We start from the raw sequence: 23,200 nt of genomic DNA on the forward strand, positions 1-23,200 counted from the left end.
ATTAAATAAACATGCAAATGGTGCACGAACATTCCAAGAATCATTTTTTTCTCTTCGATTTGTTACTTAACAAAAACGACCATATATAATTTTTTGAAATCTTGAAGACTTTTTTTTTAGTAATAATTTTTCTTTTTTTAAAGCTTTTACGCAAATATAATAAGAAAACACAAATATGCTTACAAAAAACACAAATATAATTATAAATAAAGACACAAATATAAAATTAAATTAAATTTCTATAAAATATATTATAAAACAGAATATACTCGCCCTCTCAGAAACAAAAAATATACCAGATATTTTAAGTGCGGATATATTTTTTCTTTTACATTTTAAAAAAATATATTATATTTGTGTTTTTAGTTGTATTTGTGTTTTTCTTTGCATAATATTTCTCTTAAAATATTAATAAGAGATTTTAATAATTGTGTTAAAATAGTTGGACCACACTTATATCAATAGGTCATGTTCTTATTTTAATAGTATTGACTAGATTTTGATCCGTCTTTAAAGGGCGGGTATATTTTCTGTCTTATATTTTTATAAATTTAAAATTTGTGTTTTCATTATATAATATTTTTAAATTATTAATAAAAGATTTTAATAATTGTATTAAAATAGTTGGATCGCATATATATCAATAGGTCATGTTCCTGTTTTTTATCAAGACGGGTATATTTTAAATTGAACTCAACTAATATCAATTGGACATGTTCCAAATTTAATAGTATTGATTAAAACATCTTATTAATCATTAAAAAAATACTATATAATAAAAAACATAAATATAACTAAAATACATATATTAAAATTATTTTTTTTTAAATGTAAAACAAAACATATACCCGCCCTTTTAAGGGCGGGTCAAAATCTAGTTTATTAAATAAAACTTGACGCTACGGGCTTATAATAATTTTCATATATTTTGGTATCTCTCAGCAACAAAAAAAAATTTTATGAAAAGAACTTTATAAAAAAAAATCAAAGTGGCTCTTCCAAACTCGTCTCCATCATGTGGCCTATATTTGTCAGGTTACCTTGGTCATCTATTGCTCCTAGATGAAACAAATCCTCCAAGCCCCGATAGAGCATTTGAGGGGAAGGAAAATCTATAAATTCAAAATCTGTCACTTCCCTCACCCCTAGCCTCATCAAAGTCAAAACTGTTTTAACAAGGTTTGATCTAAATATCTCAGGAAGCTCCCAAGCCGGTAAGTCATTGAAAGTCTTCTCAGTGTAGAGCCTAAAACATTTCCTACCGGCACGTCCTGCTCTCTGGTAAGCACTTGCTTTTGATATTCGGGACACCGACCAGATCTCGTTAGCAGTGAAGAAACAACAGTTCTTTTGCTTGGAGAAACCAGGATCAACCACATAAGCAATCCCGTCCATAGACAAAGAAGTCTCAGCAACGTTGGTGGAGACGATGATCTTTCTCACTGAATGTGGTGGTGGTGTAGGATCGAAGATCTTTTGTTGCAAAGCTGGTGGAAGAGAGGAATACAAGGGCACAACGGTGACTTGATCTCCAAGACTACTGACAATTCTGCTGCAAGCATGTTCAATCTCTTCTTCCCCGGTCAAGAAAACAAGAACGTCACCTGTTGGTTCACACATGTGAATCTCGATAACTTTGCTTATGGCAGTCTCGAGATAGTCCATCACAGGTTCTCGGGTGTACAAGATCTCCACTGGATGGAGGAGCCTACCACAAGGGACTTTGATGAGAGGCGCATCTGCATCACTAAAATACTTTTGCTTCAAACGCTCTAGGGTTGCACTCATCACAACAAGCTTAAGATCAGGTCGCCTAAACAAGGTGCGGTTAAGAATAGCAACAAGTAAATCTGTGGCTAAACTTCTATCATGAAATTCGTCAAGGATAATCACTTTGTATCTCAAAAGGAGCGGATCCACCATAGCTTCCCTGAGAAGCATTACATCAGTCAGGTACTTGAGCACCGTTCGGGGGCTACTGCAATCCTCGAAACGGACTGTGTAACCGACCTCTTCCCCCATCTTTACATCCATCTCTTCAGCCACACGACGTGCAGCGCACATGGCTGCAACTCGATGAGGCTGCGTGCACCCAACCAACCACTGATCAGAAGCGCTAGAGTTTTCATCCATCACTGATTCTAAAACAAACTGTGGGATCTGCGTTGTTTTACCACTACCGGTCTCACCCGTCACCAACACCATCTGATTCTCCTTCAAAGTTCGGACAAACTCTTCTTTTTGCACCCAGACTGGTAGATTCCTACGTTCTTCTTCGCAATACCTAGCACCTGAATTCTTCTTCACCATCATATCGATGCACGACTCCATCTATTCAACAAACAAACAAACCAAACAAAAAACAATCTACACCAACTCCTCCTCGTTGTTGCTGTATTTATAGTCACCAAACCCTATTTTGATTTTTTTTTTTCAAGAGTGTATTTTGGGAAAAAAATTAGAAAATTTCCTTTCAACAAAACTATAATTTTTCTTTTTCTAAGTTCTCAATAAAAATCACAACTTGTAGAATTCACACACATTGCATCACACGATGCATCCAAATATATATAGGTCACAACAATTCCTATAACCATCAGTATTATCATATTTCCTATTCCTAAAGATAAACATAATCTTAATAAGAAAAAGAAACTTGTGTCTCAAGCTTATCCAACATTTATTCTCTTAAGCTTGAACTTGTCATCACACACATCTTGAACTCCAATAAGGTCCCTCATCTCCTTGAATTTTGCTCTTCCAAGTAAATTGGTAAGAATGTCCGCGCTTTACTCACTCCGAATATGATCTACACCTCAACTTGCTCGTTCTCGACACATTTTCGTATAAAATGAAATCTTCTATATATATGCTTACTCCGACCATGGAACACAAGATTTTTAGACAGCGCAATCGCAGATTTATTGTCAGACTATGATAACCACCTTCTTGCTTTCTTCTCCGACAGCCACACTCAAAAGTTCTTGTAACCAAATCGCCTGTTTTGCTGCCTCTATTGCAGTCATGAATTCAACTTCACAAAAAGACAATGCTATTATCTCTTGTTTTATTTAACACATCAATATCAATATTATGAGAACTATCACTATAGAGCAACATTTTTGTACATGTCTTGCATGGGTAATGTAGTCCTAGAGAGCAAGTACCACGAAGATATCTCATATTCTGCTTCAATGCTGTGCCATGAGACACCCTAGGATTTTGCATATATCGGCTGAGGACACCCACGCTAAAAGATAAGTCTGGTCGTGTATGTAGTAAATATCGAAGACATCGATTAAGTGACAAGACAATGAGCCAACATTCAAACATAATAAGTGAAGTTCATGATTTTCGACCTGGTGATTATATTTCTTCATGTACTTATATACCAGTCTATGTTACAGATTTGGTGAGCCTCTATCACTCATTTGATCAGTCTGCAGTCGAGTAGTTTTACTACAAATTTTTTATAGTTTTGGGTATTTTTACATTGTTTTATCCAACTATTTGTGGATTGAGTCAAATGAACATAGTAAGACCCATGTTTATAAATTACTGTCACAGTAAATTTAATATATTTGTGTTTTTCTTTGCTGTTAGAACATATTTCTTCTTCTACAGCAGGCTATGTTTTCTCATTGATTCAGACTAATTTGAAGAATATTTATGAACGTATTTTATGGAACAAGATGGCGATTGATATGTATCTAACATTAGTAGTATCCAAACGTGCAAGAAAATAAACATCTCCCGAAGTAGGAGATAAAAAAGTTATTACAAGTGATTAGTGTTTCCATCTATAACAGATCTTAGTTCATCCCAACTTGTTGCATCACCGATGAAATCTCCACCGTTGATGTTCCAGAGATTCAGGAAGTTGTTTTCATGACAAGTATTATATGTCGGTTGATTAAAACCAACCGTAGTTAACTGGTTCCAGTAAGGATTCTGCGTTTGTGGCTGAAGCTGCGGCTCATGTAGCTTTTGGGACAAGGATTCAACGACGTGATGGCTGGTGTGATCGGAATCTAAGCTGCTCGTCTTAGAACCCGAGTCGGTTAAGGTGATAACCGGTCTACGGTTTGGTTGTACGATGGTTGGGTTTCGATGATGTGTGACTCGTTTGAAGATTCTGCATAGTGTCCATACTTCCTGCGAAAGCAAGATGGACCCATAAAAAAAGTCTCCAACTGTAATATCTGAAAGCCATTAATGATTGCATGATGCTTTTTTTATATTATGGTTTTTATTCAAAGAAAAATACATAAAACTAATGGATGATATTTTATGATTTTGTTGACTCAAACCAAATATCAAATTTTAATGGATGGACACATTACTATACCCAAAGTTTATTTTCCATTAATTAAACGGTATTAAAGGAAACAGATAATTAGACTATTGTGGACATTTTCATGTACTTTTAGAAAAATAAAATAGAATTTATTCTCATGATTTTTTGTTAAGTATAAAATTAAAAAATGAAGTCTAGAGTCTAATTTAAATATTAACAATAGTTGGTCCCGTTTTCACGAAAAAGCTAGAATATGTGATCAATACATCGTATGGAAATGTGCATTCGTGACTGACTTTTTAAACCATTTAACACCACGAATATAAGAAAATTGACTCATTAAGAATGGACAAGATAGTTGAGTATGATGATGCATACTGTTCTTGATTAAATAAACCGGTTTCTTAATTTGCTCATAAGACCATTTAAATCAATAACATGGAGCACTAATATATTCAAAAATAACCTAAACTTACTGCTGCTTGTTGAGTTGGCGACTCGGATGAGGAGGGGAGGCGGAATTCATGCATCATCCAATCGGTTTTGGAGCCCTTACCAGCTGAACCAAGATAGTAAACTAGAGATTTCTTTAAACCGACGCAGTCAAGATTGGAGTACACCGGTTTATCTATACCGGTGGCTTTCCAGAAACCTGAACCAGTGACCCGGTTTGGTCTAACGCTGTTCTTGTATTTCCTGCCTCTCATGCAGAAAAAGTACCACTCCTTTGCCCCAACATTGCTCACTCCTAATAACAATCCACAGTAAATGTTCATGTTAATCTGTATCCTTCATGGAGAACTTGAATTATGTATATACAAGAGTAATCTAATATAAAGACTTACTTGGAAGATCCCAAGGATCGAACTTGTAGATATCGATCTGTTTAATAAGCTTGAGTTTGATGGGTTTGTTCTCTACTTTTCTTCGAAGATAATACACTAAAAGCTCTTCATCCGTCGGATGAAATCTGAATCCAGGAAGTTTTGCTTCATCATCTTCTTCATGATCCTTACCTTGGCCACTCATCTTCACTACATCAACCTGTTTATATCACCAATCATGTCTATGAATAAAGAGTTCTCCATACATATATATAGGTAAATGCTAATGAGTATTTTTATGCCGTTCAACTGGTGCTCGGTCAATTTCGAATGACTTTGACTATTATTATGCACACAAAATTTTAATGAAATTTAATATTACGATTTTTTTTTGTCGGCAATATTACGATTATAAAATACACCAAATATGTAGGAACTTTTAATATCAACTAAATAAATTCATATATAGTACTATGTACAGATATATTCATGATGACTAATTAAAATTTATTTATAACCATTTACATAAATATCAATTTATTAGTCCATATATCTCATGGTCTTTGTCATTTAAAAATAGTATAATTTTGTTTTGAATGATATACGTTTGGTTCTTAACAAATCTATTTCTATAAACAGAGAACGCAAAGCATAAACTAATTTATCAGTGTTTTTTTTTTGTAAATTCTCTTCCGAAACTAGTTTTAAAGTTTGTGTTTTTTTGTTGTATTTAAATATATTGTATTGTTTTTCAAAAGATATTATATTAAAATAAAAATCTCTTAAAAAGCAAGATTTTAGATGGTTTTTATATTAATTTAGTAAGGAAACGAACATAGGTGTTATATGGAGTGGGCAGTTTAACTTATATGGGTGTCCTATTTGTTGGTATGCAGAAAAGTCAAGGAGAAATGGAAAATAATTAGATCGTTGATTGCAACTAATTATAGATGATGTAATATTGCTGACAAGAAGAAAAAAATATTATTGAAATTTAAACATGACGTTGTTACGTTTATGTAACAGTAATTATATCACGTCATCAATAAAATCGTAAGTTCAATAGATATACATGTATTGTTGAATTCACGTGGTATGACCATATTATAGATTTCCAAAATGTTGAAAAGATGTAAAATATATTGAAATAAGATGGTCACTCATACAAAGCAAAAGATAAAGATTTAAATAAGCTCTATCTGGCTTTCAAAAAAAAAAAGCTCCATATGTAGACTCAACTATATTGATAGCCGGGGAGCCAAATACAAGCGTCGATGGTAAACCAAATATATTGAATAATAAAAATTATCATATCATCATTAACTTCTGCATTCCTAAGTGTTTGCTACAGACTTAGTTAAAAGAAGTTTGATGTGCTACTTTTTGTTATAATTCAAAATATTCAATAGCTAGTATATGTGGTGGACAGATACACAAGAGGTTTCTTGCAAGGAAGATATACGACAAACTGATCATTGATCACCTATCTACTCACAGATCCACACATGGACCATTCTTCTTAATTTATGACTTGGTATGACGAATTCAAACCAACAGTTCATACTATATGAAGAGAGAAGAATAATCCTAGATACGAGAAAGTTGCTTCCCCACCACAAAAGCTACTGAAATCATCCACAAAAACATTAAAAATCAGTTCAACTTGATGACATTTTGGTCAATAAAAAGTATGAAAATAATCTCAATGTTTTGGTTTGCCACCTAAACTTAGTAGTATATGCTGTTTTAAACTCGTCAAGCTCCATTATATCCCTTGTGATGTATACCAGAGATTTTAAACACATAGTAAACAGTAGTTATTTTCATATTTTCTGAACACATAATAAACAGTAGTTATTTTCATATTTTCTGACGACGGTACTCATAAATCATAATTACTCAACTCTTATTACAGTTGCCGATCGGGGCATTGGTTGATTGATTCTGTAGTAAAGCATGCATGGCGTAAAGATGACGTCTGCACGATCACATTTTGTGATAAGCTAATCTATCAAATAACACAGAGAGAAAAAAAAGTAAAAGGAAACAATTATAAGGGTTAGTTGGAATCGCCCTAGATGAAATTTAAAACGACAGCAAGGAGAAATAGAATATCAAAGTAAAGGACAGACAATAACTTAGCTTTGCTACCATTTGATCTAATATGACATTCAAAGTCCATATTTTGACTGTTGAATATTATCATAACTGTTCAATAAAGAAATCTGTAATAGATAGTGCCTGCAACAATCTTCATACGAATCTAGTGATCTTCTTGGGTATATCAAAATAAAATAAAAACTTTTCAAAAGAAAAAAAAAACTTTTCAAAAGAGGAAGAGAGTCAAAGGAACATAATATCCAAATTTTCAACTCATAATTTGTTGAATTTCTTCGACATGGAAAAGAGAGAGGGAGACTTTCAATGGGATCTATCAGTATCAGGTTTCTATAAAGGGTATGTTCATACTTGAACAAAGAAAAGCAACAATCAAACCAGAATTAAAACGGCAACTTATAACGTAAGAAACGTTTGCAGTTGGTATATGCCTGTCAGAAATTTATCGGTGCAACGGAAAGAGTAACCATTGATTCTGTGCTTCCACGCAGGAAGCCGCCATTGCCTCAAAGGTTTCACATTGCCTAAACTGGTTGCGTTTTGTTTCCTTTGTTCCCCCCGAATATATTGGGCCTTGTACGTATACTTCAGCCTTCAGTTTAGGCTTATGGGCTTTACAAAACAAAAATCTACCATCTCTTTGCACTACAAAGTGTAACGAAATAAAGAAACTAGATTTTTCTTTTTCTTGCTTAACAGGAAACTAAAGTTGATCGAGTATCATACAATTCATATTCCAAAACTTGTTTTTAAAGGTTGTCCTCGATTAGATTCTCTTTTTTCAATGTCATATCGGCTGATTCAGTAAACTTCAACAGGGATACATTTAGTTTTAAAGAGTAAAGAGTGAATTTCTCACCAAAAGACCATCACACAGGTCTGAATTTGAAATGTTTCTTTGAATAATGCTAAAAGGTAATTGAGTCACATGTTACCAGACTACAAGTTAAACTGATTTCAAAGAATGATTTCTTTGGTGAGTGATATAAAAATATTTAAGGTTACCAAAGTTTTTTTCCCAGCAATTCCGTGAGACTTGTCTGCTTCATATTCAATGAAATCTTTGAACATGGATAACAATCCTACCTTAATTACATCCTATATGACCAAAAAAACGTAATTTAACTTGTTCGATAGTGAAGAATAAAACGTCATCTTACATAAATCATGTGCAGAGAAAGAAGCCATGAGGAGTGTGACTTGTGAGTTGACAAAAACACCCTCAAATAATTGTTTGCGGAGTTTTATATAGACAAGGTACAGATCAGAAACCACCACTAGAAATCTAGCAATGGATCTCATCGCTAAAGAAGAAGATCTCCACTTGTAGGTCTCGTTGATTCCAACATATTGTCCCCGAACTTGCCACGTGGCGTTAGTTTTAAAGGCTGCGGTACTGTTGTCCTTACAGAATCATTATCTCCTTCGCTGTAATATCTCTATCTGGCTTTGAAGTCTTTATACTCCTGTCGCTTTCTGTCTGTACCAAAAGAAGTAAAGAACCTTACTCTCTCTCTCTCTTTCTCATTCGCTCTGCTTCTTCTCTGTTTCTTTCATGTTTTATTGAGAGTTTCTTAACAATCTGGTCTTTAGATTTATGTAAAGCTAGTGAGAGGAAAGAAAAAGTTCTGGTGTGGAACTTCTATTTCCACTAATCAGGTTTCGATCTTCTTTAACTTCTGGTTCCGCCAGAAACTTTCCAAATCTGGTCAGTAGTACGGTCGGCTTTAACAGATATTGCTATATTTGGAATCTATTGTTGTTTCTTTCTCTCTATAAAATTAACTATTTCTTTGATCCTTCCTATATTGTTGGAATATGTTGAAGAGTGTGTAACAGGAGAACTAGATTTTGACCCGCGCTTTTGAAGCGCGGAATATTTTACGATGAAAAATTTCACTAAATTTAACAAATATTTTGGTAATTTTTAAAGAGTGTGTATTTAAAATATTTTTGCATTTAAATCAGTATTTTTAGATTCAACCCGATTGTGATTATACCGGTTAATCAGAAGATCTGACAATTCAATTTATGTTTTTAAAATATTCATATTAAAAATCACTAAAACCCGAGACTAACCGATTGAACTGATGGATGACCGATATGTAATCTAATTAGATTTAAATTGTAATAGTTTCATAATTGGTAATCTTATAATCGAAATTTTAAAGTTCACTATTTTGCAATTTATGAAATTATGACATTTCTACAAAATTTTAAAGAGAAAATGATAGATATAAAATAACTAAAATTAATTATTGTATTATTTGGAAACATTGATAGTAGTATAAAAAATATATTGTTTGGAAACATTGATATAGTAGTATAAAGAAATAAGTATATTGTTTGGAAACATTGATAGTAGTATAAAGAAATAAATATATTGTTGGAAACATGTATAGTAGTATAAAGAAAGGAATATTAGTGATTTAATGTATGTTTAACTATAAAGTATAGAGGTGTATTTAATTTAAAAACTTACAAAATAAATGTTAGGTCCAACAGAATGTTTCTGTTTTAATAAGATAGATGAACACATGTTCTTGCTTCTTATAATCTTTAATTATTTGTAAGATAATGATTAGTGTTATAAACTGTTGGATTTGGTGTTATCAAATCCTACTTTATGCTCCTCTGTATCTATTGATCATAAGTTGTGATTAGCTCTGTTCACTTATATATCTCATTTGAGGTTGATAAAATAATTCTTTTGACATGTCTCTAGAGATCTGACATGGATTACCAAGATTGGAATTTTGAGAAGAACTACAAGTTGTCTAATAGTAGAAGATCTACAAGGTATATTATGTTTAATCTAATATATTCATATTTAGAATTTTCTTTTAAATTATACAATAGTATTTGAGTGTATATATGTGTAGGGCACAAGATGAACTAGTAGAGTTGTTATGGCGAGATGGGGAAGTGGTTCTGCAGAGCCAAACTAATAGAGAGCAGACCCAAGCCCAAACTGAGAAATATGATCATCATCAAGAAACCCTAAGATCCAACAACTTTCTTGAGGATCAAGAAACCGTATCTTGGATACAATACCCTCCAGATGAAGACCCATTCATAGCTGCCGACTTCTCATCTCATTTCTTCTCAACTGCCAATCCCCTAGAGAAGCCAGCCACAGAGATTTTTAAGCACGATGCCGGTCCTGACCCTCCTGATCAGGTCATGCCTCCTCCTAAGTTTTGGTTAATGGATTCATCATCAGGAGTCAAACAACTAGGAAAGGAACAATACTCGGTGGTGACCGTCGGACCGAGCCATTGTGGAAGCAACCAACCTCATAACAATCTTGATGTCTCAATGAGTCATGATCGAAACAAAACAGTCGTTGAAAGGCTTTACCATAACGCAGGTTCATCATCAGGTGGCTCCTCTGGTTGCAGCTTTGGCAAGAACATCAAAGAAATAGCTAGTGGACAAAGCATCACAACAAACCGTAAGAGAAAGATTATAATGGACACTGACGAATCTTTATCTCAATCAGATGTATGATTTAATTTTTAACAAATGATGATTAAGTTCTTGAAACGTTTTTCGATTTATTACGTTTTACAGGCTATTCTTAACAAGTCGAACCAACGATCAGGATCAACGCGAAGGAGCCGTGCAGCTGAAGTTCATAATCTCTCTGAAAGGGTACTTCATCGGTTCATCGATATATAACTATATACAAGCATAGGGTTTAATAAATTACACATTAGTATTCGGACAAAGATAAGAGATACAAAACTTTGTTTCTGTTAATTAAAATAGAGAAGGAGAGATAGGATCAATGAGAGGATGAAGACATTGCAAGAACTAATACCTCACTGCACTAAAGTAAGCTATAAAATCGAATATCGCATGGAGATTGATTGATTGATAAAATAAAAAAACTCTCATGGTAACTAGATTATTTGTTTTTTTGTAGACTGATAAAGCATCAATTTTGGACGAAGCCATAGATTACATGAAGTCACTTAGGTTACAGGTTCAAGTTACGTGGATGGGGAGTCGAATGGCGGGTGCTGCAGTGGCTCCGATGGTGTTTCCTGGCGTACAGCCTCAGATGCAGAGCCCGGTACAGTTTCCTCGATTTCCGGTTATGGACCCGTCTGCTATTCAAAACAATCCCGGTTTAGTTTGTGGGAACCCGGTACAAACCAAGTTTTCTCCGAGCGGTTTGATAGATGCATGGGCGTATTCCCACACCTGCAGGCCGCGTCTCAGGTAAGGGTGTGAACAGTTTACTTGAGTGTTATATGACATGGTTTATCCGAGTACTAACGGTGTACCGTGTACGTCGTCTACTTTAGTGCTGAACAACTTAGTCAAGTCGATAAGAGTTGTAGTAATACGAAGACGCAATGTTATTTGACACCTTGTGGTTTGATATTAAACGCAGCCGATGGAGATGCTGAGATTTGGTTCTCAGGAACTACTGCGCAGACTGAGGCCACAAAACTGACGTTGCAAACCTTATGAACATGATTAAAACGTTACTTTATGTATATGCGAGTTTATGTACGTTTAGTTTTTATGTCAAAATGACATGAGCTTTTTGTAATTGCATAGAACCTTTAAAAATTAAAAGTAAAATACATGTTCGGTATGTGGTTTTGTTATCTGATAAGTTCAGAAGATAAATCGTAACTACGGATTTGTCTAAATACTTGAAAATATTTTCCATTACCTTGTATCGTACCGGTATAATTGTTTTCTTGATACTTATAGCATCATATCAAAAGAAAAGTTAATAATAAAAAATAGCATCATATCATACATTTCGTTTTTGATCAAAGAAACTATATCTAGGATTCCATTATTTTTGTTCTGTGTTTCCCTCGAAAACACAAACATTATCAAATGCATACTTATGATTATTAATCAAACACAAGCTATGCTTTATGATCAAACATTATCAAACACAGGCTCTTCTACGAAGTACATAGAGATAGAGATCTGGTCGGAGTTTGATAAAATATTAACGTTGCATGATGTCATATTGTTCGTAAAATATGCTTTTTCTTTTCTTTTTGCCGAATGATTAATTATAGGGATGGAAAAGGCAAGTATCACATGTGAAGGTGCAGTTTTCAGTGAATGTCATCTGTCATTTATCAAACATTGACATTTTAAGATTTTAGTCATGTGCTCCACTGGTAAGAATCCATTTTAGCAATAATTGAGTAAAATATCTTAGATATTTTCTTGTGCATTGTTTATTACTTTATTTGAAAGAAAAAAATGTTTGTTGAATAAATCACATGGTTTGATATGTTTTCTGAACTATATAGTTTGATATGCTTAGCAATTGTTTAACTCGACTTCCCACAAAGTGCACAAATTAAACCTGTATAAGTCTGTAATCAATCATAAGAACAGCCGGCGGGTTCGGATTTTATTTTTGAAATAATATATTCTTAATCTTTTAACACATCCACATAACCAAGACCGTCTTTAAGTTAATTTTATTTTGACGTGTTGACTTGATTCTCTAGGAAGAAAAATACAATGTTCGCTATATGAAATAAAGAAAATGTATGCTTTACAAATATGGGTTTATCATGCAGTGCCGTCCCTAACATTTCAGTGGCTTAAAACATTTTAGAGATGTATGTGGCCTTGTATTTTAAATATTTAACCATATATTTTTGTTTATAGTGTTTAATTAATTGAATACATTTTTATAAACAAAAAACACTATAAAATATTTGAATCATCCCTAAAAAGGTGTTGATTCTACTTATACCCTATTTGATAATGTTATTTTTTTTTGTAAATTTCATAGTTTTTATAAAGAAAATATTTGGTTTCAAGCTTTAAAAGCATGAGCTAAACAAGATGTTGACCTTTTAAAATTTATTAATTTTGGTATGATAATATACTACTAGATTTTTTTAAATGGTTGTAAATTTTATAAGAATATACAAATGATTTATTCAAACTAAAAAAAATAACAAAGAAAAAAAGAATGAAATATAAGAGGAGAACAAAAGATATATGGCTGAACAGAGTAAAAAAATAGTATTAAAAACAAAATGGTAAATCAAAACAATTTATTTTGATAAAATCTCTATTACCCTCCGAGAAATAACATGTTTACAACTAAGAAGTCAAGTCACTTGACCTGAATATATAACATATGTGGCCTCATTTTTCCTTTATTATTTGGTGGCCTAAAGTTTATGCTTCAGCAGTCTTAGACAAGGGACGGGTCTGTTATCATGGCGCACATGTAAATTATACGATAGGAGACTATTGAATGTCTTTATAACGATGTATTTTTCACACTATAAAGAGGACTAGTTTTTAGTATTTACCCCTTTGTGTACCAATTAGAATTGACTGCTTACAGTACAAAAATGTTTCCATAGACATCTTATCGAAACTTCATCTGTACCATGCATTTGTGTTTTCTAATAGAGTCATCAGTTCATAGCAAGCGTAAATTGATACACAATTGTGCATAGGATATCAACTTTTCATGTCAGATTTTGTCTATGACTCATTTTGAAAAAAACATTCAACGTGGCTCCATCCTTTGTATATATTTTTCAGTATGACACACTAATTTATAGGTATTTTCTCTATTTCATATTGAATGACGCTCGATAGAAAATCACATACTAACCGATATATCAACTGTTTTGATGTAATTTGTATTATGATGTTTGAAGTTTTAAACGGAGGTCAAAACATTCAACGTGCCCAGATTATTGTAAAGTTTTGTCTTCAATTCTACCCAAAATCATAACTACCAACACTGTATTAAATCATTTAGAAGCGTCTAGAGAATTTCCTTTGTATACTTTTCTCTTCGGATTGAAATATTCTAACATTAAAAATTGTTTATTATTTGTACGACTCAAACAAAAAAGCTGACGTTTTCTCACTTTTCATTCGAACGTATAGTTTCACTACACGTCAGTCCTTTTGGACCACTTTGATCAATAAGCTGAGTAACTTATCAAACGTGCCAAAAAGAGATACGCAATTAAACTTTACTTTAGCACTCTTCAATATGAATTAGACAATTGATGATATGGAGGTTTATTACATATATGAATAATGGTTTTCCTATCTACTTGTTTAACCGGTTGAATCTTTTAATTCTAAATAATCCACCTTTTCACTCTATTTCAACATCCTCATTGCATTGCATGCACTCGTTCAATTTTTTTATCTTTTTTGAACATACCTTTTATAACTATCTAATGAAACAACACGCCATCATCTGAAACCATCACATCCTTCAAACCATCCGCGTATGTTGCAAGTTGAACCGGTTTAACCAAATTGTTTATATACATACTCTCTTCATCAAAAGGTAGAAAATGTACAATATAGCTAATAATACTAAACAACAAATCATTACTTTTATCTATAATAAAATTTAACTATAATAACACTTTTAAATATTCAAAACTATAGCAATAGCATATCATATAGTGCCAGAAATATATTATCATTACTTTATAGTAGTTTCTACAAAAGATGATGACTCATTATAGGCTTACGAATCGCACCGGAGTTTAGCAATTAACTGTTTCAAACTTACAAATTAATTTTTCTTTCTATAATTTTATAAATAATATATAGATAAATTAGTTTTTAATTAGATAACATTATAGTTTGTTAAATATAATTCACAATTCATGAATAACCAACCAATCAGTAAATTAAGGAGCAAAAAAATAATTAATTAATATTATATTATATTTTGATAAATATAAAATTTTAACTGGTTAATATTAAAAAAAATGATATCTGAATTATAAAACAAATCAAAAGCATAGGTTACTCCGCTTTTCATTATAAAAAGCTAACCAACCTACTTTTCTCGACTTCAGAACTCGAAAGCCGACCAAAACTCTGGGGACTCCTTCTCTCTCTCTTTCTCTCTAGAAGCCTCTGTTTTTTTCTCTCTCCTTGAAACTTTCTCTCTTTCTCATCTCTGCGATTTTTAAATTCTCTCCCGATTGCTTCGCTTGAATTACGCCTCCGATCTCTCCGATCATCACCGATCTACGTTAAGACTGATCGGTTTGTGCAGGCAGAGTGAAATAAATTAAGAAAAAAAAACAGAATCAGGAGAGGGAGAGAATTTGAAAGAACAGAGAAATCGCATGAATTTGTTTGGAAGCCTGATCTTTTCATCATCGATATCGAGCCACTTTACGACTTGTCTTCTTATCTTCATCCTTCATTTTTCTCCTCAGCTTCCTTCTAATAGTAATAAGAATAGTAATCGTAATTCTAATAATCTCGAGAGTAATCTTTTGATCAATTGAAAAAAAAAGAATCATGGAGTCGAGAAAAAACTCTGATCGTCAAATCCGCAGAGGTATTTTTTCTGCTTTTTTTATTATTATTATTTTTTTCTTTTGCGTTTTATGTGTGTCTGTCTGAATATATGAACGAAACTAGATGGGTTCTGTAATAAAAAAGTTGGCTTCTGTAATAAAAATTGTTATTTTTTTGTTCCTCGTGTTAATTTCTCTGTCGGTGAATTGATTCCTTTTTGGTGTCTTCTTGTTTTGGCTGTATTTGCCAATTGCCACATGATTTTCCTTATGTCGTTGTTTTAACTTTATTTTTCTGGGCATCTTTTTGATTATGTTTGGTGTACCCTCAAAGGTCATGTCGTAATTGTCACACGTTTTTCTATTTGCTAAAAAAAATCGTTAATTTATTGGAACTTGAACGATCGTTTGATTCGTCATTGTTTCATGATATTATCACAGCTAATTGCTTTTCAGCTGGTGAGAGGATGAAGACAAGATCACCCTCTGTGATAGTGATTGGAAGTGGTTTTGCTGGGATCTCTGCTGCTCGCACTCTTCAAGATGCTTCCTTTCAGGTATGAAGTGCCCTGTAAACTGTTTGTATGTCCTTGAGAGGACTATATTGTAGCTTGGATTCATCACTTTCTCACGGTTGTGTTTTTCTTTTCTTTTTGTAGGTTATGGTATTGGAGTCTCGTGATAGGATTGGTGGAAGAGTTCACACTGATTACTCATTCGGTTTTCCTGTTGATCTTGGTGCATCATGGTAATCTCGCAGCTCTTTTATATTTATGATGCTTTGGAGTTCTTGATTACCTTTGTTAACGCTGTTGCATCTTGTTGCAGGCTGCACGGAGTGTGCAAAGAGAATCCTCTTGCACCAGTAATTGGGAGACTGGGACTGCCCTTGTATCGTACTAGTGGTGACAACTCGGTCTTGTATGATCATGATCTCGAGAGGTGTGTACTGTACAACAATTTGGATATTCCTAATTTTAATTCTACATTTTTTTATAATTCTTGTTCTGTGTAATTCTTTGTTTTATGCAGCTATGCTCTGTTTGATATGGAAGGCAATCAAGTTCCTCAAGAGTTAGTAACAGAGGTTGGCGTAACGTTTGAGCAGATTCTAGAAGAGGTACGTGTCCCTTACACTCATTTGCTTTTATTCTTTTATTACATCATGTTTTGATTCTTGTGTTATTTTTTGTTCTACGCTCAGTCTTAACTATATTCTTCTTTCACAAATGCAGATCAATAAAGTCAGGGATGAGCAGGAGGCAGACATGTCAATATCTCAGGCTTTCTCGATTGTGTTTTCGAGGAAACCCGAGTTGAGGTTAGAGGGGATTGCACACAATGTGCTTCAATGGTACTTGTGCCGCATGGAAGGATGGTTTGCTGCCGATGCTGACACCATCTCTGCAAAGTGTTGGGACCAGGTTTCTTTACATTCTTCCTCTTCCAGTTAAATCACTGCTTCTTGATTGTCTGTTTTAACATCCCTAAACATATGCAGGAGGAGTTGCTTCCTGGTGGACATGGTCTCATGGTTAGAGGGTATCGTCCTGTCATCAATACCTTAGCCAAAGGGATCGATATTCGTCTAGGCCATAGGTAAAGCTTTTGCGCTTTTCAACTGTTTTTAGAGAAATACTTTAAAAATAACCATAAAAAGTTTATATCACAAAAATAGTTTCCAAATAGAAAGATGAAAGAGTAAAAAAGAGACATATACCTATAGGGTTAATTGATCTAAAATTAGGATTTAGTTTTTGGGATGAGGTTGGGAATTATGGTTTAGAATCTAGAATTTATGATTTAAAATAATAATTTTAAATAAATCTATAGTATCTTAATCTTTTGTTTTTTAATTAATTTTTTTTTTGTTATTTTTTTCTTTGTAGCCTATTTTGATCATAAAATTATTTTTATCTTTTTGTCTTTTTAGGCCTATTTTGATCATAACCTATGGTTCTTTTGCTTCTCAGGGTTACTAAGATCGTAAGGCGGTATAATGGAGTCAAGGTAACAACAGAAAATGGACAAACATTTGTTGCGGACGCTGCAGTGATCGCTGTCCCTCTCGGTGTCTTAAAATCCGGAACCATAACATTCGAACCGAAGCTACCAGAGTGGAAACAAGAAGCCATCAACGACCTCGGAGTAGGAACAGAAAACAAGATCATACTCCACTTCGAAAAAGTCTTCTGGCCAAAAGTAGAGTTTCTAGGAGTAGTCGCCGAAACCTCCTACGGCTGCAGCTATTTCTTGAACCTCCACAAGGCCACAGGACATCCAGTTCTGGTCTACATGCCGGCCGGTCAGCTTGCCAAAGACATCGAGAAGATGTCTGATGAAGCAGCTGCGAACTTCGCCGTCTTGCAGCTCCAGAGGATTCTTCCTGACGCTCTGCCTCCGGTGCAGTATCTTGTATCGAGGTGGGGGTCTGATGTGAACTCGCTGGGATCTTATAGCTATGATATCGTGGGGAAACCCCATGATCTCTACGAGAGGCTTAGGGTTCCGGTTGATAATTTATTCTTTGCCGGTGAAGCGACGAGTTCTAGCTTCCCTGGCTCGGTTCACGGGGCGTATTCGACTGGTTTGATGGCGGGTGAGGATTGTAGGATGCGTGTGTTGGAGAGGTATGGTGAGTTGGATCTGTTTCAGCCTGTGATGGGTGAAGAAGGACCTGCCTCTGTTCCTCTTCTTATATCTCGTCTCTAAAACTCATCCACCAGTATCAAACTAGTCTTTGCAATCTGTTGTGCTATATATATTTCTATCAAGCTGTCGGTTACTAGAAAGAACCTAAAGTGGTTTGTCTTTGTCTTGTTGGGAAAACTGTTAAGTATTCTCTAGTGTTGGATCGTATTAAAACTCTGGTCAGTGTTTTGTTCAATAATGTGAACATTAATTATATCCTTGTGATATGTTTATATATGACAATCATCTTTGAGGACACTATCAGTTTACTTCCTAATAATTATCTTTGGGTATTTTAGTCTTCCAAGAAGTGCTCCTGCTTCCTGAAATCATACACAAAATGCAAAAATGAGAGAAAAGTTCTTTAACAAGATATTGGGAGATCGTCAAACAAAACCTCGAAGTTGAGAGATGAGCCTTCTTTCAAAGAAGATTCAGCTTCTTGGATGTTTCCTTCTTCAAGCCACCGGTCAATACCTTGATCAAGACGATTCACAGTCTGATAAGCGATTAGGTCCATATCTTGGGCTTAGAATAAATATTTAATGGGCTATTTGTGTCCTAGTCTTTTTTTTTTGTCACACAACTACTTCATTCATTCACTTAGTTAGGTGGGGGAATTAAATTTTCCACAGCCACCTCTTCTTGTTCATACAAAGATAAGGTTTTCTTTGCAAGCAAATCTGCTTCTCCATTCATCCCACGGGGAATCCACACAAACAAAACAGTAGTAAAAGAAGAGATTAGAATCTGGATATCCTCTGCTATTCCATAAATTTCCAACAGCGGTTCCTTATTGTTGATGGCCGAGATCAGCTGCAAGGAGTCTGATTCAAAGATAACCTCCTTCATTCTGTTTTTGTAACAGTCCTCCACCGCCTCCCTGAGCGCCAGACCTTCGGCGATTAAGGCTGACGAGACGAAGCTTACACCTCTCTGCTTCTCTGTCCTCTGTTCTTGTTTCTTCACTATCCAGGCCAAACCAGCTCTACCGGTTCGCTCCGACCACGAAGCGTCTGAGCGTACTGCCACTTCAAGTTGCTGTCTTGGCACAAGGGGTTGTCTGTGCGGTATCTTCTCCACCTTATCTTGTGCGTCCATCCATTCTTTAGCTGCAACTATTGCCTGTGTAAGTACATCAGCCGGATTCCCAGCAAAATTATCAAAGACATACTTATTTCTCGCTTTCCATAGCGACCATAAAATCCAAGGAACTAGAGGTGTGGTTGTGATTCCTGTAGGTGGGAGACATTGTTGACTTTGAAGAGACGTCCAATCGGCTCGTAAATCTGTTAATCCACTAACACCAGATCCATTTACGAAAGGAGCAAGACTCCATACCTCTCGCGCAAATGGACAGTGGAACAATAGATGATTAATAGATTCGGAGCCCCCACATCTCTTACACCGCGGGTCGACGCTTATATGGCGTTGAAGTAGCCTCTATTTGTGTCCTAGTCTAACTATCTATTTCTGTTGAAGTAAGGCCCAATCTTGAAGTTCAGATGTCCATATGGATGATCAGGAGTCTCCATCTCATGCATGATTACAAGATCATTATTGGGGTTACCAATTATAATTTTCATAGATATAAACATATAATTTATGAGCCTATCAAAAACTTAAAATTTTTGTCAAAGTCTTTCGTTTATATTTAATTTTGAAAGATTTTAGTTATAATTTTTGATGTAGATAAACTTAGCACCTGTTTAAAAAGAGACTAGGTATTTCATAAACTCAACGATTTACAAGAATTAAGGGGAACAGCTAGAAATGTTAATAAGAATGTGACGAAGTTATACTTCCATCCACCTGAAAGTCAATCATACTGAATATGGACCAAAGTTACTAAATATCATACAATAATTTACGTTTGATTCAAAAAAAATAAAGTTCGAGTCCTTGAAATTTTTCCGTCAACGATCATCAAAAGCTTTTCAATTCATCTTAACTCAGAACATTATTGTATGAAAGTTAGTCCACCACAGCTTCAACCGCTAATAATTGAAAGAATGGATAGAAAGAGAAGACCTCACACACAAGTACGCAACACATAATACATAACATTGACTCATAGTCATACCACACACCCATTTGCTTTTTTTCCATCAATTATAGAATTGTCATCTTCTCATAACCTTTTGCCAATAATAATTAGCAGCTTTCTATTGGACTTTTCTATAAATATGTAAATGAGAAGAGTATTAAAGTCTTTTGCATGTCCCGTTAAATGATATAGAACAAAAAGCGTTAGGTGGTATTCACACTTCTAAGACGACCTTCATTTTCTTGTTTCTATGTAAACGATTCAAATCAATCAACTTCAAACTCTTATAACCCAAGTTCCAATTCTTCTCTTCGATTTATTGGTTTATTAACAAAAGTTTTGCACTAGAAAGTATTTCTAAGTTTGGAATGGTTAAGCATTTTGTTTGACTGCGATAATCTCAATTTATTAGAGAAATAATTGAAAAGATGTAGCTAGCTAGAGTTCCCCACACCCACCGACCCACATAATAGGTATTGTTACAAAGGTGTAAGGACCATATCTAACATTCAAATGATTTCAAGCTTTGAATGTTGTTTTCTGCAAAAAGTATATTAAAATATTATCCTTGAATGTTGTTTACTCTCACATTGTTATCGGACGCTTTTAAATTGTAAGCTGAAATTTTGATTTTCATAGAAAGTTAATCAACTCAATCTACATAAATACATATGTTAAGTAATCAAATCACTGATTGTCTATCCTTTTCACTCTCCTTTGGCATTGGGAAACATTTAAAAGCTTATCGTAAGGTCTCCATTGATTTGTCCCAGTTCAAAACTACGAAAGGTAGTTCTTACGTATAGTCAATCATCAAATCATATAGTATTAATATCTATCAAAATACTTCATATATACTATATTTAATAAATTAACTATATATCTATTTATACACATAATATATAGGACAAAATCAGAACTAAATTAGTATTTGTTCTTCAGTTTATAAATTAGTATAATTAATTTGTAGTACTATATATAAGCACATTATTGCGTGAATTAGTTATGCATGCATTTATTAGACAAGACAGTAGACTTACCAATTATAATTATTATAGATAATAGACGATATATCAAGTCATAAGTAAGCTCGAAGATATATGCCCCATGAGCTTAGTGGCATTCTTATCCATGCTTTACGGTTGATCAATGATTTACTAGATAGCAAGAGCACAATAAATATGCAAACACAGTGGAATAAACGGTGCAATTCATGTATAACATAATAACAATACGGTTTTGTACATTGTAATTAATTGATGTAGAACTATCGGGCAGAAAATATGTCAACACCATGACCGAAAAAACTGTTTTAGAAAGCTAACTAATACAATTATATAAAGTATTAACTAACTTTAGGCTGAAACAAAGAGTGGCCAAAACGGTCATAAAGAGATCATGTACATATTTCTCATAGTATTTTGGTTTTTTTTTTGGGTTCTATTTACCATTTTTTTTTTGCCATCTGAAAAATATTATTAAACAAGAGTATTTTACAAAAAGCTCATATCAGACACATTCACAAAAAAAAACCGATAAACCCACAAAACAAAACGCTCAAGCCCAAAAGAAAAAACCGAGTCCAACAAGCCACCGCTCTTTACACCTCATCCCCCACGTGTTGAAACCCAAACCCGCAAGGAGACGCGTGTCGAACGCCAGAGCCTTGTCGTCTCGAACGGCTAGAGCTTGCCGTCGGGGCCGCCGCCACACCTTCACCGGAATTGTAAGTCACCAACTCCATCCTAATCGGAGATCGACGCTGAATTAAACGGAATCAGACCACCGGAATCACCGGGAGAAGACCAAAGGCCTCCGACTCCACCTCCAACGACAAATATTAGAGGTATAGGAATCATCAGCATGCAAACTGGACTCGATCTTCAGAGAGTTTCCATCGACCCCGCCGAGAACTCCTCCGAATTCAAAAAAAAAAAGTTCTATTTACCATCTTATGTAGACATATATGTAAAGTTTCAAAGTATTAAGCTCAAAAAAGGGTTCAAATTATTGTTAAGGTACAAAAAAGTATCAGATTATTGAACATATAAGTGTTACCTTTGTTCCCGAGGCTGACAAGTGGGTGAGTGGTGACGTCGCGTCGTTGAATCTTCTTTGATGATGTACATAAGATGGATCCCATTGTTTCCTGTCTGTTTGTGTTTGGCAGTATCATTATCCATGCATAAACAAAATCAATTTATTATTTCCCGTAATAATTATGAAACACTTGCCAAAAAAAACAAAACATATTTTTCAACAGTTATAATTTATATAAGTTGTTGACAAAAATATTATACTAGTTAAAATAAGCAGATAAATACTAAATTCTTTTTATTCTGTTCTTTTGGAATTTTATATTTCTTAATTTTCTTGCTAGCTTTTATCGATTCATGTTTATACGAGTATCATTGGAATTTTTAGTTATATAATTATAAATGCATATACATAAATAAATACCTTCTTAAATTGTTTCTTCATGGTATTCCCCCCCCCCCTTTTTTAAACAACCATGAGATTTTAGCCCAAAATTTTATATATACATATATTATATATACTTCATGATGTATAACGTTACGAACAAGTTATACGCGTAACTTTTGTTCAGAAAAAAGTTATACGCGTTTTGCTTTCGAAGTTCCCCTTTCTGTTGGTCAATAAATAAATGAATGAATGTTAACCAAAAACATACAAATGAATTTAACTCAGCGTTACACTTTCATGCATATAGATCAACTATATAATTTATAGTTAGAATATTCGCAATAAAAAAGTACATATATATAAAAGAAAGCACATATAATACGTTGCAGGCCCAAAAAAAAAACGTTGCTGGTCTATGATTAAAAAGCAGCAATGATAGTGAATATTACGCACAGTCTGGCAAATTTAAAGCGCCTTTATACGGTTATACTTTGTT

General features: G+C 34.0%; 3 protein-coding genes and 1 pseudogene across 3 annotated transcripts; 2 read left to right on the forward strand and 2 right to left on the reverse strand.

Moving 5' to 3' along the window:
* Positions 1-901: 901 nt before the first annotated feature.
* Positions 902-2,521, reverse strand: LOC108851051 (probable pre-mRNA-splicing factor ATP-dependent RNA helicase DEAH2). The gene has a single exon (XM_018624483.2). It carries the CDS (start codon positions 2,329-2,331, stop codon positions 985-987), a length of 1,347 nt encoding a protein of 448 aa, XP_018479985.1. The 5' UTR covers positions 2,332-2,521; the 3' UTR covers positions 902-984.
* Positions 2,522-3,720: 1,199 nt separating this feature from the next.
* LOC108852280 (transcription factor JUNGBRUNNEN 1-like) lies at positions 3,721-5,372 on the reverse strand. The gene is made up of 3 exons (XM_018625785.2): positions 5,143-5,372; positions 4,774-5,045; positions 3,721-4,155 (listed from the first exon to the last, which is right to left on the reverse strand). Exons 1-3 carry the CDS (start codon positions 5,324-5,326, stop codon positions 3,778-3,780), a joined length of 834 nt encoding a protein of 277 aa, XP_018481287.1. The 5' UTR covers positions 5,327-5,372; the 3' UTR covers positions 3,721-3,777.
* Positions 5,373-9,946: 4,574 nt separating this feature from the next.
* Positions 9,947-11,891, forward strand: LOC108851835 (transcription factor PIF4-like; annotated as a pseudogene).
* Positions 11,892-15,076: 3,185 nt separating this feature from the next.
* LOC108855756 (polyamine oxidase 2) lies at positions 15,077-18,494 on the forward strand. Its single transcript, XM_018629649.2, has 8 exons — positions 15,077-15,583; positions 15,984-16,099; positions 16,202-16,290; positions 16,371-16,484; positions 16,575-16,662; positions 16,778-16,966; positions 17,044-17,141; positions 17,516-18,494. The coding sequence occupies exons 1-8, from the start codon at positions 15,544-15,546 to the stop codon at positions 18,252-18,254; spliced, it is 1,473 nt and encodes a 490-aa protein (XP_018485151.1). The 5' UTR covers positions 15,077-15,543; the 3' UTR covers positions 18,255-18,494.
* The last annotated feature ends 4,706 nt before the right edge of the window (positions 18,495-23,200 follow it).

The sequence above is a fragment of the Raphanus sativus genome, chromosome 4 (assembly GCF_000801105.2).
Source record: "Raphanus sativus cultivar WK10039 chromosome 4, ASM80110v3, whole genome shotgun sequence".
Taxonomy (NCBI): domain Eukaryota; kingdom Viridiplantae; phylum Streptophyta; class Magnoliopsida; order Brassicales; family Brassicaceae; genus Raphanus; species Raphanus sativus.